Source organism: Taudactylus pleione, unplaced genomic scaffold (assembly GCF_031769625.1).
Source record: "Taudactylus pleione unplaced genomic scaffold, aTauple2 ptg000370l, whole genome shotgun sequence".
Classification (NCBI taxonomy): Eukaryota; Metazoa; Chordata; class Amphibia; order Anura; family Myobatrachidae; genus Taudactylus; species Taudactylus pleione.
Genome location: NW_028284771.1, coordinates 5,993,712 through 6,010,761, shown reverse-complemented (window position 1 = coordinate 6,010,761; position 17,050 = coordinate 5,993,712). Strand labels below are relative to the sequence as shown.

The 17,050-nt window shown below is 42.8% G+C and overlaps 1 protein-coding gene across 4 annotated transcripts in view; it reads left to right on the top strand.

Annotated features, from left to right (window-relative positions):
• The window catches only part of ARSK (arylsulfatase family member K), a 105,388-nt gene extending 89,475 nt beyond the window's left edge, over positions 1-15,913 (top strand). For all 4 annotated transcript variants that reach the window (XM_088444676.1, XM_088444678.1, XM_088444677.1 and 1 more), the window contains one exon: positions 14,049-15,913. In XM_088444676.1, the coding sequence (XP_088300802.1) occupies positions 14,049-14,359 (311 nt within the window). In that variant the 3' untranslated portion in view covers positions 14,360-15,913. The remainder of the gene's footprint in view (positions 1-14,048) is intronic.
• The last annotated feature ends 1,137 nt before the right edge of the window (positions 15,914-17,050 follow it).

The following is a 17,050-nucleotide window of genomic DNA, read 5'->3' as shown; positions in this document are numbered from 1 at the left end:
GTACAATGACTATCTAATAACAAGTGGTGATAATGATGATTTTCACCAATTTTACAGTGATAAAATCTGTTATTGCTGCAATTTATCAATACTCAGCCGCCTCTGTCCTTGTAAAAGAACCTATCAGCGAAAACATGTGTTGATATTAGAGAAACATAATTCTGACCATATTTTCTTCTTGACTAAGAATGTTTTAGGAAAATCCCCTTTTTTTTTGTATTCTAAGCATCCACTGTGGTCTATTCAATTAGCCGAGGGTCAGCTCACAGCGCAGGTAAGTGCAACCGTAAGCCGCACTTATGGTAGCCCCAGATTTACTGTTTGTTTGCTCACAGCCCCATAGTGCTGCATTATGGCATTTTACCCCGCTAACAGCTAATTGAAGTGATCCCAGCACTGTGGGCCTGATTCAGAGCCGCTCGTAAGCGGCCGCTCGTTCGCACCGAGCGATGTTCGCACATATGCGCATGCGTATAGGTTTTAGTACGCATGCGCGAACCAGTCAGAGCGGTCGGAAAACGTGTGCTCGCAAAATAGCGAATGCCTGCTAATTTGAGTGACAGGATGAGGCGTTTGTGGGTGGTAACAGGGGAAGGTGTTTGAAAACGGGGAGTGGAGAACCGAACGCAGGCGTGCCAAAAGGTCAAAACGGGCGTTTGAAGGGTGTGCATAATTAACAAAGCAGCGTCATCGACCACGTCACTTGGTTGTCTCTTAGCCTGAACTGTTCGCATGATTGCGGTAGGAAAATCCAACCACAAGCACTGCGAGCAGTTCAGACGCCCTTCGATGTACTCGATTAATCTAATAAATAGCGGAGATGACGTAGGATGCGAGCGGCCAGGGGGGCGTTTTTTACAAAAAAACGTCCGCATGTTTTGTTCGCTCGTTCAGACATAGAGGCGTCAACAAACCGCAAAGAGCGAACGGTCAATTTAAATAGCCAGCCCCTTTTTCTGGACGAGCGAGCGCAAATAGCGTCCAGCTCTGAATCAGGCCCTGTGTCTGTTCTATACATGCTTCGGAACAGAGTAACAAACATAAAACTCTGTGCTGTTACAACTGTTTTATATAAATGAGATACTTTACTATCAAGATCATTTTTATTGCTGAATATGTATGATAGGGCCTGATTCAGCAAGAATCGCAATTGAAAAGCTGCACGCAGGAAGCTTTGCAATGCGATCTTTGCAATCATGTACTGTAAATGCAGCAGTTGCGATCCCAGCACTGCGATGGGCAGGCAGAGTCATTCAAGGGCTAGCGTGTGTGTTAGCAGGACCCATTCTGCACACTCTCAGAATGGGTCCTGCGCACATGCAGATTCCTGATAATCGGGAATCTGCGTTCAGCAATGCACTTGCGTGCACTGCTGAATTAGCCCCATAGTAACAACATGTTATTATTACTCTTATATGACTGCTGTATGCACTGAACAATATCATATAAACAAAACTATCAATAAAATCTACTCTTTTTTTTCGAGAGCTTAATACAGCTGGTTATATTAGGATAACATCTTAGAGTGACGTTAGTCACATATTCTCCTCTGTATGCTGTATACTGACATCTAGATGATTAATACATCTCAAGCTAACAATAGCTATCTCACTATAAACATTTAATTCAGAGGATTGACATTTGTCTAATATTTTTCCTCTGTATGTTTTCTATAACAACTTGATGGGTAACTAATTACATCCGGATGATTACTTATCTAAAAATTGAAACACTACTGTGTAAGCCCAACCTGGGAATTATATATGCTTCAGCTGATAATTATGGGAATAATTGTGTAATTATTACAGTACAAATTTACATAATTCTGAATATATCAATAATTACCAAGAGGATTGACTGAAATTCAAAACACTGACACACAGTGAATTAATATTAACTTTTGCTTTTTCTAAAGGGGCCCAAACATAAGAGTAGGAATTCCCTGACGCCGATCCATGAGCATCGATGATCGGAGAACCATCTGGGAATCAGGAATATTCTGCTTGTTAATATTCCCTGATTTGCCAATCCTAATCAACATGTTGGCTTTCCCCGATGCTCATACCAGGTATCAGGGGATCTGGGAATTGCAGCAATCAGTCACAAAAAGTATGAGCCCCTTCACATTATCTAAGTTATTTATAAACACACAAATTACACACTATTTTATAAATAAAGGAAACAAAGGACACACAATTGATTTAAAATATATTTTTATCACGTTTTCACGTGTATTCACTTTATTTTCATTTGAAATGTTTTCCTGATGTTGCTATATACATCAAAGTACAACCAACATTACATACCTTTGTATCATTTTTGTTCTCCCTTGTGCTTCATTAGTATATTCCTGTAGACAGGATCAGCAGTGAGCTTAAATATTTGCATTGTGGGGAAAAGTTGCATGCTGTAAGAGTCAGCAGGGACCAGCGGACATCAGGGGACCTCATCGCCAGCTGGGAGAGAATGTGCAGGGTTAAGTATCGGGGGTTTGAAACTCAGGAGCATGACAGAACCCCTCCTCTTACGGGTGGCCTCAGGCATCTATTGGGCTTTTGAGGGAATTTGGCATGGAATGAACAGATCAGATAAGGGACATGTTCATCAGAGGAGTTGACCCACCTCGTTCTTTTGGCCCTTTCCAGTCACATAGGTACTGGGGATGACGATGGAGAAATCGAGAATCCACAATTCTTTCAACTCTGTTTTCAACTCCTAGTTGAGTTTGAACTTTGGGAGCCTTGGGGAGAGTTCAGTGGAAACTGTTCAAAATTAGTGGTTTCAGCAGAGACATAAGGAAAGAATTCAGAATCTGGGCTGGGACCGGTATTGCATATGTAAACCGGGCTGGAACCAGTAATGCGACTGGTAACTGGGCTGGGACCAGTATTGCGTCTGGTAGCGAGAGAGAAGAAATATTGGGACAGGGCAAGGAAAGGAGAAGAGTAGGAGAATCCATCTGAGACAAATCCACAAAATAATACAGTAGTAAAGATGCTGTCACTGGCCACTACTATGCAGGGCAGCAGACGTGCCAGGCTCCTTAAACAAAAGCCAAGGCCCCCAACTGGTGTTGAGTTCTGCAATGTATCTGCCCCAGACAAAAGTAGATCACCCATGGCCATGTAGTGTTCAAGTCTGGAGAACCATTCCTTAATATTGGGCACTGCCGGGGATCGCCAGTGTACCGGAATAACAGCCATGGTAACAATGTAAGTACACATATTATAAAATACAATGCAAATTGACATATCTTAGGAACAACAGTAAAAACAGTAAGATGTGGATGTCGACAGAATCCCGATAATAACTATCCCAACGGTCTCAATACGGCTCCAGCTCTGGAATCCTGACAGTCAGAATCCTGATGGTGAGTATTAGGGTTAGGCTGTGGGAGGATTTTGATCATCAGGATTCCACTGCGATAATATGCTAATGATTGCAATCGTAATGCCGTCGCAGCCTAACATAAGGACGCCCACATTCCCTTACACACATCCGTAATACTTAGCTAAATAGCGAAACCATCTGTACCATTGAGTACCATCAGTCCCTCACGCAGAATTACAGCAGCCCTGACCTTACTTAAAAATTGCTAACTTCATTGCATGCAGTGGTAGCTCAAGCTGCGTATCCTAACACAATGGCTAGTTTATGCACTTACAAAAAAATTATATGTTTCCACATAATATTCAGGTGCACAGTATTAATTGTTCTTTATAAGCAGATGAAAAAAGCTTCTCCTAAAAGTGATATACCTGTAGTAAACACCTTAAACCAACAATAAATAAAAAAATCTGGATCTGATGTTGATAAATGGTATGTATATCTGTTGACCCAACAGTATATTCCAGAACTCTGACTAAACTAGACAAGGAGCGCTATGTAAACAATTTATTACATGTAATTATACAACAATAAAAATAGACATATAAATCTAAAATGAGATAAAAAACCACACACAGAAAGAAAATAAAATAAAAACAAACATATATTGCAGACTGGTTCAATACAGTGTAAATGTCTCTTTAGAAGATACGGGAGATCACGCCTGCAGAAAGTGTCTCCTGTGTCATAGATTGGAGTATGGTACTGAGTGAAGATAGTTCCACAAAGAAATCACTAGCATCCAGGTAAATAGTGCTATGGCTTGTTCACATACATTTGTATGTATTGATACAGAGTTATTGAAATAAGTACTTCGGCAGCCAACAATATCTTCAAATGTAATAAGACTCAAAGTCACACACTAGCACAGTCTCACTGAAATAATCCCTCAGTAACGATGAGTCAACTGACACCAGGTAAGTGATAGCAGGTAATTGGTGTGTTCTTTTTAAGATTCTCTTGGATACAGATTCAGTGGTGTGGACCAGCCCAAATAGTATACAACACTGTCCATGCAAACAATGCAATAGAGACTGATTCTCATTAATCAGTCTCCGTGGTGATACCTTACCACCGGCCGGCTTTATGTCCGTCAATTGGAGTCAGATGTAAAAGGCATCACTCCCGAGACTGTTTCTAACTCTGTCGGCTGCTTGTGATGGTCTCATGCATGGATCCCAGGTGCTAGGCTGAACCGCTCGTCAGTTCCAGGACTGCTCATCGGTTTGGCATAACAGAGAACAAGCTGATAAAATGTAAAGGAGCCCTTACGCGTTTCTCCGCTGCAAGTCCTTGCGGTTTCATCAGAGGGTGAATCTCCTGGTAATCCTGTTGAGGTTTTTAAACATGAATCCACCAATCATCTGATGGTGATCAAGTTCATCAAGATCACCTGTATGTGTGTGTATGGCACACTAATATATGTTTATCCGTTTTTTTGTATAAAAAAGATATAACATCAAAACACCTATATAGACTTATAAAGAAATTCTAGATATTGAGGATACTCTTATAGAAAATATATTTACAGATACATTTTGTTTTAGTATTCTAATAATAAGATAATTGGCATTCAGAAGATATTATTACTGAGTTTAAAGACACCAGTTCTGCATCCAGGAGACCCAGGTTCAAATCCCGCATAAGATGTCTGTTGTTTTATTTTTTATATTATTATTAGTATTCTATTTTATTTTCTCAACATCACCTTTAATTTCTTTTTATTCATATTTTTATATTGTTTTCAAAAAACTTTTTATAGAAAAGAGAGGTATAGAGAGGCAACAATATTTAGAAGCAGACAACATTGATATTTGATCAATGATAATAAGCATATTTTCAAAGTGTGATAAATAATTCAAGGCTCATTGGTAATAATAGCAATAATTGTGGTAACACTACTTGTCATCCAATTTATACAGACCTATATGGTCATACATGAATATATAAAAAATGTCCTTATTATCTGTATTTTTATTATTATTGTTGTATATATATAAAGGTACAATTGTGGTACTTTTCCTTATCGGGCAAGTATTCCTGACAGGTGGCTTGGAGATAGTGCATCTGCCTGCAACCTGGACGACCCAGGTTCTGATACCCCATCAGCCGTCCACCATTGAGTCTCCATAATTATTTTAGATCTCAAAAACCATTACTGTTTATTTTGTATACTATACTTTTGACCAGAGATAGTATAAATTAATTACTGTTACTTTTTAATTAATTAAAAACCACAATTTTTGCATAACATTCACCCTCTACAGGTCAGGTACGGAATTACAAAAGGATTTAGCTTACCTACTATTTTTTCTTTTCTATCTTCTCTACTATGTCAAAGTGAAAATTTGTCCTTCTGTACTTTTGTCTGTCTATACAAATACACAGTTTACAAGCGAATATCCTGACATTTTACATATGAGCATATTAAAACATGGCGGAGGCAACTATAAAATGTTTCAATCGAAATTAATTACTGTTAATTTTTAATTAATTTAAAAACACAATTTTTGGTGGACGCTCATTGTGGCTGCCTCACGGCATATGGGTAGGGCCTCGGAGCAAGCATTTTGTGTTGTCATGTTTTGCCATGATCTTAATGTTTATTATCGAAGAGAGCTTTACCAGGCTTTGCCACCATTCTCAGCCCTCTGACTATACCAAATTACGCAACATTTACTTCTTTCTTCTAACTGTGCAGAAAACAGGGAGTTGCTGTAGATGGTCATCCTGGTATCAGAGCAACAGAAGCTCTTGGCCGTGTTTACACTGTACATCCAACACATTTTGAATGCTTCTATCTCTGAAGTTTGCTTTACACCATTACAGGTCCTACTTCCTTCGAAGACCTTAGGACGGTTGTTTGGGAAGTTTATCACACTTTTCATGAGGCCAATTTATTTTTGGTAGCCAATGGACGGTGATAGGCCAGCAGTCTGTGGCAACCTGTGTAAAGAGCTCTTTTAGAAATGGACATCGATGGTCAATGTTTGTAGACTGTCAATTGTTTCCTCTCAATGGCAGTATTTTTTACCATTCATTGGCAACTTTCTGATGCTTGCCACCAGCAAATGGCATTGGTTTTTCAATTGTAACTTTTTTTTTAAGTTGTCAGAGCTGGGCTTTCCCTGGCTGCTTCATGGCTGCTGCTAGTGTGTCCATGCTGGCCGCGGCGTCACTCCTGTTTCCTCCTGTCCAGCTACGCCTCCTCCAGTGTCAGGCTGCTCCGCTTCAGGCTGGCCTCGCTGCAGGGATATTGCATATGTGTGAACCAGGGCTCTACCTCCTCCAGTGTCAGACAGTCCGCTCCCTCTCTGGCCGGCTGTGCTCAGGTGTATTGTTAGGAACTTTTTGCTATTAAGCAGGGAATGTGTCATAGAAATTATGATGTAGATGGAGTTAATTATTTTTTAGGAGGGGTTAAATAATGATGAGGGGATGGCATTGTGTGGTGGTCTGAAAAATTATATATTATACTGAAGACACTAGGATGTTATGTGTATTGTATGTAAGTCACTAGCATAGCATGTATGTATTATATGACAGATCTGTATTGTACAGCACTCCCTAGAATGCTCTCTATTTTGTATGGCAGTTTCTTATTGTAATAGCTGTTGCCTGCAGCTTTTCCCACGATGAAATCGCTTCTGCCAACATTTTTTTTTAGTTTAGGTTTTCTAGTTGTATTGCTTTGTATATGGGCCCTGTCTCGGTAGTGGCCCATGTGAACAGCAGCGCTATACAGACTGCTATGTAGCCTGTCCTATTCAAGCCCCTCTTCCCCCACTCCTTACTGGCCGTGCGCATGGTACCACACCTACAATATCTCTTGCATTGATAATGTCAAGAAATGTTGTTTTTGTTATTGCTCAGTTTTTACTTCATTAATCGAGATAAAACAAAGTGCAGGTCATTTCTAGGAGTTTCCACTACAAAATGATGCAGTTTTCATGAAAATTGTTTCAGTCGTTTTTGTGCCAACTTGGAACAAACAGACAGATACTATGTTCTTATATATTATTATATTACAGTATACATGTACAGTATACACTGGGAGGCATGCTGAATTGTATGGCGGTCTCTGGAATGTTTTTTGTTTTGTACGGGCTATGGCGGGGCCTGAAATGATAACTTTTTTGTAAATAGGTCACTAAAATGCCTACAGTAGGTGGGACTCTGAAAGTACACATTGGTGATGGGTTTTTTTGTGTGGCGGGGCGCTACGAGTATATTAGCCTGGTATGGCCAGTAACCTTAATCAGGCCCTGTGTGTCTGCATTGTGTGCTGTCATTTTTATAATCTCTTGTATTCGCACTCAAGCCACACTTCCTATCGTATTCCTGGTGCATATGCTTCTGTTACTTGCATGGGGAGGGAGGTGCATTTGCTACCTATGCAGTGTTGAGGGAAGGGAGTCTTTTTTCACATCTGACTGCCGCCAATTCAGAATAGATAGCAAATGTGCAACTTCTTTTTCCCAGTCACTCTGAATAAATAAGGCCCTATATTTTTTAATTTCACATGCTTTGCAACCACAACAAAATGTTAATTGATAACACTTATCTTTAATAAGTTTATGGGGCCTATTTACTAAGCAGTGTTAGGAGACAGAGTGAAAAGTGATAAGGTGCCACCCAATCATCTCCCAACTGTCATCTCACAGGCTGTGTTTGAAAAATGACAGTTGGGAGCTGATTGGCTGGCACCTTATCACTTTTCACTCTGTCTCCTAACACTGCTTAGTAAATAGACCCTTAATCTCAAATGCATTTTTTATAATGGGTACAGAGATGCTGACTCTGAGTCGCACACAAAGTTGTATTTGTGGGCAGCTGTGGAAGCCTGATTTACTACCTAATGCCAATGCAATATTCCATTCAACTAATGCGAATGCCCATGTGTCTACAAGCGGGAAGCCAGGCCGCTGATTCATTTTACGCCAGCTGTCGCAACCATCATCATCAGTATCTGCACTTGCCCCAGGCCCATGCTAGGCGCAAGCGATCCCTCAGAGAAAGGTGACTCGGAATCGTACAGAGCTATAGATACACGCCCACAACACTTCCATGACACTCCCACAAGTCAGAGTGGTTCCGTGTGCTTGCATTGTTGCCGCGCGTTTTCTCCCTGAAGTGCCCAATTTCATAACAAAGTTCCGTCCGACTCAAAATAAGACATACACAAAAATGCATAAAGTCACATACGCACATGCGCTGTATGTAAATACCTGCCATCAGGGCCGACGAGAGCCACGCCGGGCCCAGGTGTCAGGGGGCATGGCCTAATCGCGGGAGGCATGGCCTCGCCCTCTTAGGAAAAAAAAAGAAATAAAAAAACCTATTTCAGCACGCTCTGGGGAGGTGGGCGCTGTGTGCCCCTCAGCCCAGCGAACAGCCAATGGGGGCGCTTTAGCAGCCACAAGCAGTCTCCCAGTGCAGCCCAGCAAACAGCAGCGTGTGCTGGGCTGCTGTGACTTAAGAGGGAGGGGGAGCGGTGCCGGACTTGGGCCCCCGCCGGGCCTCTGCATCAAGCCCTTGTCCGGATAATTAGTATTCGCTCCCCCCCCTCTCGGTGCCCCTGCCTGTCATTTGTGTCCATATAAAGAGATCTTCTGACTCAGAATCAGCTCCAGAGTGTGCAGTGCACATGTGCCACGGAGTCAAGAGGGCCCCATGGTGCCAGCCCTGCACTAGACAGTATTATTTATTGTAACAGGTGAGAAGTAGCTCTACTCCCTCATTCTCATTGGCTGACAGGTGCATTGTGGGTGGTGAGGGGTGGGGCCACAGTGCCACATGTGTTAGAGATAATGGAGTTCAGCTCATTTTCACCATTTAAAATAAATAATTCAAGTAACACTTTAAAACTGAAGGGGGAATAAATGTATGTGTTTTGTACAAGGCTTTCAAAACATTTTGTTTATTTCTGCTTGTTGGGTGGGGGTTCGGTGATGTTGGAATAAGGGGACTGGAGCCAAAGCACTAATCTTGAACAGTCCCATTAATTTCTTAAAACGCCCCTGCACTTTATGTAAGAGTAAAGTCTTCATTCATAGTATACAAGTAGGTTGCTTGAGCTCCTCTGATTTTTTTAAATAATTTAGAATTGTAATTATCAGAAACCTATATTTGCATTGGTGATTAGTAAACCCATCATATTAAGCTGCGTACATTTACTGACCCCTTTATGCTAAGTGCGGCATAAATGATAGAGAGATATATGCTTGTTCGATTCTTGTTATTTTTGTAACAATTCACCTGTGATATATAATTACCGTTTCAACGCAACAAATGTAATTATGTTATTGCAGCAGTGTAATTGTGTGTTTATGTAATTGCAGCATATGACATAGATTTGCAGGAGTAATTGCACACATGTGTTTTCATTATGTTAGTTTTCTATAGCTTTTATCAGTACATTTATTTGTGCAGTGTTTTATGCCAGTAGATCTTCTGTACACTGTTCACTGTTTTTTTTTTGTTTTTGCTTTCACATTTCCATATATTTTACATAGTATACCTTTGCTCACAATGATGTTTTTTTTAATTGTCTATGACTTTACTTTATTATAGCTTTTGCTTATATGACTTTATTTATGCAAGCCCTCAATATTCATCCTAACAGTGTGATCACTTTTTGATACCTGTAATACCTAATGTAAAAAATGTGAAGGCTTTTAAATCTAAAATACAGAAAGTGTTTGTTTTGTTTCTCTTGCATATCTTCTGTTTTGACATCTTTTTAAAACATCTGCCTCTCTGTCTGTCCTATTAATTTAGCCGTGCGGTTACATGGAGGCTCAATGATTATGTGACTTAAGTGGTGACAGCTATTTAATGAGTATAGTATCAGTCAATGACTGCACAGTAAAACAAGCCTTCTTCACTTATTTCTGCTGGCGACTTGACAAGCTACAGGCAGAAACAAGCTCTACCATAATTGCTCCTTAGAGGAAATATAGTCGGCATCCCGGCAGTCAAGATGCCGCCGGTCAGCATACCGGTGCTGGAATCCCGTTTGCTGACATGTCGACAATAAGTATTAGAGTTAGGGGGAGGCATGGGCATTTTAAGAGAGGAGGGGGCCCGTGTGCACTCCTCGTGCGGGTCCCCCTCCTCTCTCCCTGGTGGCTGGCAGCCGACTGATGCGGCTGGCCAGCCACCGGAGCATTAGTGGACTCCGGACACTAGAGTGTGCCCGGAGTCTACTGCGCATGCGCAGAATTCCTGGAAAATGGCCGCGGCAGCCATTTTCCGGCGTTCTGTAGAATCCGGGCACACTCTAGTGCCCGGAGTCTACTGCGCATGTGCAGAACACCAGAAAATGGGCGCGGCGGCCATTTCTCCGGTGTTCTGAGCAGCAGTGACACCCGACCTGGGATCTCGGACAGGTAAGTTTTAAAAAAATATGGGTGCAGTGTGTGCGGGGCCCCCTGGACCCGGGGGCCCATGTGCCCTGCACACTGCACCCATTATACAGTAGATACGCCACTGGGGGTATGGTTAGATTTAGGGGTTAGGCACTATGGGGAAGGTTAGGTTTAGGCTGCAGGGGAGGTGGGTTAGGCTGCATGGCTGTAGGGGTTATGGTTAGGCTGCAGGGGAGGTGGGTTAGGGTTAGGCTGCATGGCTGTAGGGGTTAGGGTTAGGCTGCAGGGGAGGTGGGTTAGGGTTAGGCTGCAGGGGTGGGGAAGTTAGGGTTAGGCTGCAGGGGTGGGGAAGTTAGGGTTAGGCTGCGGGATAGGTGGGTTAGGGGGGGGTTGGGGTTAGGATACCTATCTAATCCTGTCGGGATTCTGACTGTCAGCATTCCGCTGTCAGTATTCTGACCACAGGCAACTGGACTAACGGGATCTTGCACCCAACCCATTTAGAGCACAGGCCACATCGCGTTATTTGAATCTGCACCATAATAGTGATGTCATGCTAGCTTTTAACCACTTGCCTGACATGTCCACATCAGACACCAGGCTGGGCTTTCCCTGACATGGTCACATTTTATTGCGACCAATCAAAAATGCCCTGTGGGTGACTGCTGGAAGATTATCTGAGCTGATTTGCTGAACGCAGTGATCAGCCAGCACAGCGACACCCCACACCAGGGATATGTAATGATAGGAGCCGGTCTGCCCCTGAGTATATCCGATTGCTGCCCCTCTCTACAGCCACCGTGAAAATGTGGAGCCACTCTGCCCCTGTATATACCTGGCGGACCGGAGCAGTGCCAGGAAATGTAAAGTCGAGATGGTCGCAATGGTGCTGATTATCGATGTTTCTGATGTATGTTATGCATTTAAAAAAATAAATAAATATATACATATATTTGGAAAAAATATTAGGCAGGTAAGACATTGACTTTTAAAAGCAGCGTTTTTTTCACTGAAGGACTGACACAGAATTTTATCAAACCTTCTAAAGCGGTCCAGTGGCGTTGTTGCCCATAGCAACCAATCAGATTATAGCTATAATTTTATAGAATGTTCTAGGTAAATGACAGCTAGAAGCTGATTGCTTGCTATGGGTAACACCTCCACTTGTCCTCTTTAGAAAGTTTGAAATACTTCTCCCATAGTCATCAATATATTTTGGTGCTTTAGTAAGTAAGAGCAGTGCTTAATAACTAATGTAATCACTGATATCACATTACCCTGTAAACAATACATTTATAATCAATACAAGTTCCTCAAGTTCTTTTCTAAACATAATGTCACAAGCATGGCAGATTAATCACTAAAGCTCTGATACATAATAATGAATTGGGACTGGGGCCTCGGGTGAAATGTATCAAAGCTTGGAGAGAGATAAAGTACCAACCAATCAGCCCCTGTCATTTTTCAAACACAGCTTGTAAGGTGACAGGAGCTGATTGGCTAATACTTTATCTCTCTCTAAGACTTGATACCCCCTAGTGTTCATCTAGTTATGAGACTCTCTATTGTATATCAGGGCTTTAGCAATTAAATGCCTTCCCTAAAAGCTGTCATTTTAATCATTCAGTATTTCTGCAGTGCAACTATTGCTGCTATAGGGCTATTACACACACATCAGTTTTGTCCGCACACTTTCACAAGCAACATGACGTTTGTTTTCTGTCCAGACATAACCGCTGTGTGTGAAATGAGCCATACCTGCTCTGTTGTTATCATTTTAGGATAGCAGTACAAAAGCATTGTGAAATGCTCTATTCCCATATTACATCATTAAATAAATGACATTACTATTTAATTGTATAATTATTTATTTTAATGGTTAAAATAAATATATATTTTTTTACTTTTAATACAGTGTATGTTGTTTTTTTTACTTCCCAGCGTGCACAGTAGTAAGGCCCAGTAAAGTGGTAAGTTAACGCTTACCGCACTGGGCCAGAAGCGCCAGAGAAGCTGAGTATTGCTCACCGGCCTTGGCAATATTGTTTTTGCTTGTGATAAGTAATTTAATTTATTGCCACAATAAGCAGTGATAAAATAAATCATACAGTACTAATCAACAAAATGGGGCTGTTAATGATAAATAAGCCCTATACTGTATATATCCTTATTCATCTCTCCCCTCATTATAGTTGTCGGATCTGTGTTCCTGTGTCACATAACCATTATTACCTTTGGTTTGGACACAGTATTCTCAGAAATATGCTTCTGCACTTCCATGTATCTGGTAGGTGCAAAAGGTGTCCAAATAAAAGCATAGGACAAGTTCCCACCTCTGCCAACTCAGAACTTTTGCAAGAAGTATAATTCTTCTAGTCCTTAAAAATGTGCCCCGTCCACCCAAATATGTCATTTTCATTTTGCTCTGCAGAAGGCAATACAATTTTTGCACTGTGCCACACTCAGTAAAGAACACTCTCACCCAGTCCAACTCTTCTCATTTACCAGTGCAAACCTGCTCCTCCGTAAACATATCCACAACCACAAACCCATGGGGGCTAGCACAAATCTGGACACAAGTGCACGAATTGAGGTGCATAGCATCTATGCAGTAGGGAAGCCGGCGGACCTAATCCCGACAGCCGGCTTCCCGACTGCTTTATCCTGGCGAGGATTAAATGACAGGCGTCTAAATCTAGATGCCCGATCGAAGGGATGCCGGGCGCCGGGCGTGGACAGCCGCAGGGGGAGAGGGTTAGGTTTAGGGCTCCCAGGGGGTTAGGCTAGGGGAGGGAGGGTTAGGCACCCCCGGGGGGGACTTAGGGGTAGGCACCCCCCCGGGGTACTTAGGTTTAGGCGGCAGGGAAGGGGGGGTTAGGTTTAGGCACTTAGAGGGGGGATTAGGGTTAGGCACTGGGAGGGAAGGTTAGGGTTAGGCACCCCTAAGGAGGGTTTGGGGAGGGAATTAGGTTAGTCTATACTTACCTTAGGGACGATCTGGATTTTCACCTATGTCTGGCAACCGCTGTCGGAATTCCAACCGCCGGTAAATCATGCCGATTCCGCATAGCAAACACCAAAAATTATTTTGTGCTGCACTTCGTAAATGAGGTTCTAGGTATCCAGACCATTATGTAAATAATATGTGTATAATGCAGAATCTATGAATAGGTTGGGTACGGGATGCCGGCACTCGGGATCCCGTTGGTTAGAATCCAGATGCCGGCATCCCGATAGCTGGGATTTATAATACATCCCCTATGGATAACCCTCACTATTTTATGTTTGCAGATTTAGCAGCTGACCCGGATGAGCTAAGAAATGTTGCAGTACTGTTTCCTGAGACCGCCCGCTCTATGGAGAAGAAGCTTCGCTCCATTATAGACTATAAGGAGGTATCTGCCTCTGTCCACCGATACAACAAGGAACAGTTTATTGCCTGGAGAGCAAGTCTAGGACGTAATTACACAAATGTAATTTCCAACCTGAGGTGGCATTTAGACTGGAACAGGAGACCCAAAGCCTATGCACTAGCAATTGATCAGTGGCTAAAGAGTGCAGATAATGACATTCCTATGACTGGAATCCTTTCTGTCACATAGCATGTTCCGTGTGAGTAACAATCATTACTGTACAGTCACCGGGAGAAATCTTGTGTGTATCATCTCCTTCTCCATAAGGCTTACAAGCTACTTTTAAACCAAGAAACTGATACAGGGTTGCTGATGGCGATAGGTAGCTCAAGATATTATACAGTGTTACATGTGGAGGCATAGGGAAATGTGTGAATGTATATCATATAATGTATGTTATCAATGTTCCACATTAAATGTAGGTAGTGAAGATAAAGGGGAGAAAATGGCTTGTCCCCTGCGAAAATAGCATTTTACCTGCTTATTTGCCTGACTGATGCAAATGCCTGTTTTTGCCAGGATGCAGTCAGGATACCGGCGGGCGCTATCCCGACAATGACATCCCGAAATGGGACTAAAGATAGGCGTCGAAATCCCGACGCCTATCAGTAGCCCCACTACAAAATCCCGACACCTGGCATACCTAAGGAAGGTAAGCTGGGTGTCTTAGCGTTTAGCCGCAGTGGGGAGGGTTAGGTTTAGGGACCCCCGGGGAGACTAGAGTTAGGCACCCCCCGGGAGGGTTAGGGTAGGGAAAGGGGGGGTTAGGCACCACTAGAGGGGGTTAGGTTTAGGCACTAACAGGAGGAGGTTAGGGTTAAGCACTAGGGTGGAGGTTAGGATTAGGTACCACTAAGGAAGGGTTAGGGTAGGGAGAGGAGAGGGTTAGGGTACTTACCTGCAGCAGTCGGGATTTCGATCCATCGGGCTGCCGCTGTTGGTAGTTGATACGGCAACTAAAGAGCCGCCGGTATTACATACCGATTCCTTTCTGCCAGGATGCATATATTTGCGTAGCAAAATGGGCACATATGAGGAGTAGCAGACGTTTGCACTGGCAGAAGGGTTGGATGGAGTGAAGGTGTTCCCACCGACATATGCAGGGGAATGCAGAAAACTGCTTAATTTTGTTAAGTGAAATTATTCTAATTACAGGATGGACATGACTCGAATTCTGAATTCTGCATCTACTCAGAGCTGACAGAAAGCAAGCTGGTTTTGCCTTTAAAACGATTGTTGCTTTAAAAATACGTTAAGACTCACAGGAGTTCCCACAGTGGCTGCAGCTCACAACCTATTCCATAACCCCCTGGTCTGGTCAGTGCCTGGCTGCTCCCCTAAAGCAGGCCTGGCCAACCTATGGCTCTCCATATGTTGTGATATTACAAGTCCCAGCATACCCTCCTACTGATCAGCTGGTAAAGCATGCTGGGACTTGCAGTTTCACAACAGCTTCAGAGAGATAGGTTGGCCAGGCCTGCCCTATAGGATAGCCCCATACAGGCTACTAGCCCTGCAGTGAAAAGTTGACTGTTCCAATATTTTTTACATTTGTTTATACAGTGCACTGTTACACATGGGAACTGGTTATTAACGGCAATGGGTGCACCTGCATATGTGCTTCTCCATCAAACAGATCAGTTTAAAAACACATTTCTGTTGATCAATGTAATAAAATCCTGCACTAAACTGGCTCATGTAACCGTCCCAATGTTACCTCAATCATGATTTGTTTAAGCCATAAGTAAGGATTTTAAGATAAAAAATAAAATGAAATGATTTAATAGAAATGGGTAATGGAAGTTGGATGCTGATGTGGCGCTATGACACTATGACACTATGGCACTATGACACTATGGCACTATGGCACTATGACACTATGGCACGTATCTTTTCCTCTCAAGACACACTTTCAGTTTGCAAAGGGTTCTGAGGATTTAAGGGAGTCTCTACTCTGGTGTGTGCTGGGTGTTATATTAAGGGGTCTTTGTCCAAAATTAAAGAGGATGCGCCTCATAAATGAGCAGCACTTAGTTTTCCGCTACAGTATGTAGAAACCTGTCATTTATCATTTTTATTGACATAGTTCCTGATTCAAAGGTGCACAATATTGCAACCTTGTGCTGCAGCACTACTGCATGTTTATGCTAATGCCTCAGCTGATGGGATTCGTACAGAGACGCCTTTCGGCTTTGGCGCTAGACCACTATTGTGCGCATTAAGATGCACCTTTGGACGCTCCATCAGAGATTGCACCAGCCCTATAGCAGATGCAATTTCTCAGTCTGATCTTGGCCATCAGGGTCAGTTCAACTGCGTCTTATGATGCGAGATGCCCCCGTCTGGTTATCCACTCACCTTTTACCACCCATTAACACCCACCTAAATTGCCTCATTCTGCATCCAAATTCATTTTGCAGCTCCTGGCGGTAACCATCTGGATGCATGCATAGACTGAAAACAGGCCCTCAGTCAGAGGACTGGAACTGTATGAATGGATAGCCATCGAAGGGTTAACCATCGATGGTGCCATCTGTGCTTAACATTAATGGTGTGAAGCAGAATGTAATCTTTAAAAGCTGACTTTTTCACCTCATATTTTTAGGTTTATTATGTGTGTCTCACGTTTGTGGGGGTTGGGACAGACTCTATGTGCCGCCCTCTCCCCAAGTTGCCTGAGGCTCTCTCCTTTTGGGAAGAACTCCAAAGTCTGTTCCCCAAGGGGATGCTCTGGCCAACCCTTTGGGAGAAATGGGCAACCCCAAGTCTTGTGGTGGAGGGAAGTCCAAAGACCATTGTCCCTTGCCCCCTTTGGGTCCTTTTGGTTCTGGGTCAGAGATGTCAAGGGTCCCCCCTAGCCTTGGTGAAGGGGTTCCAATG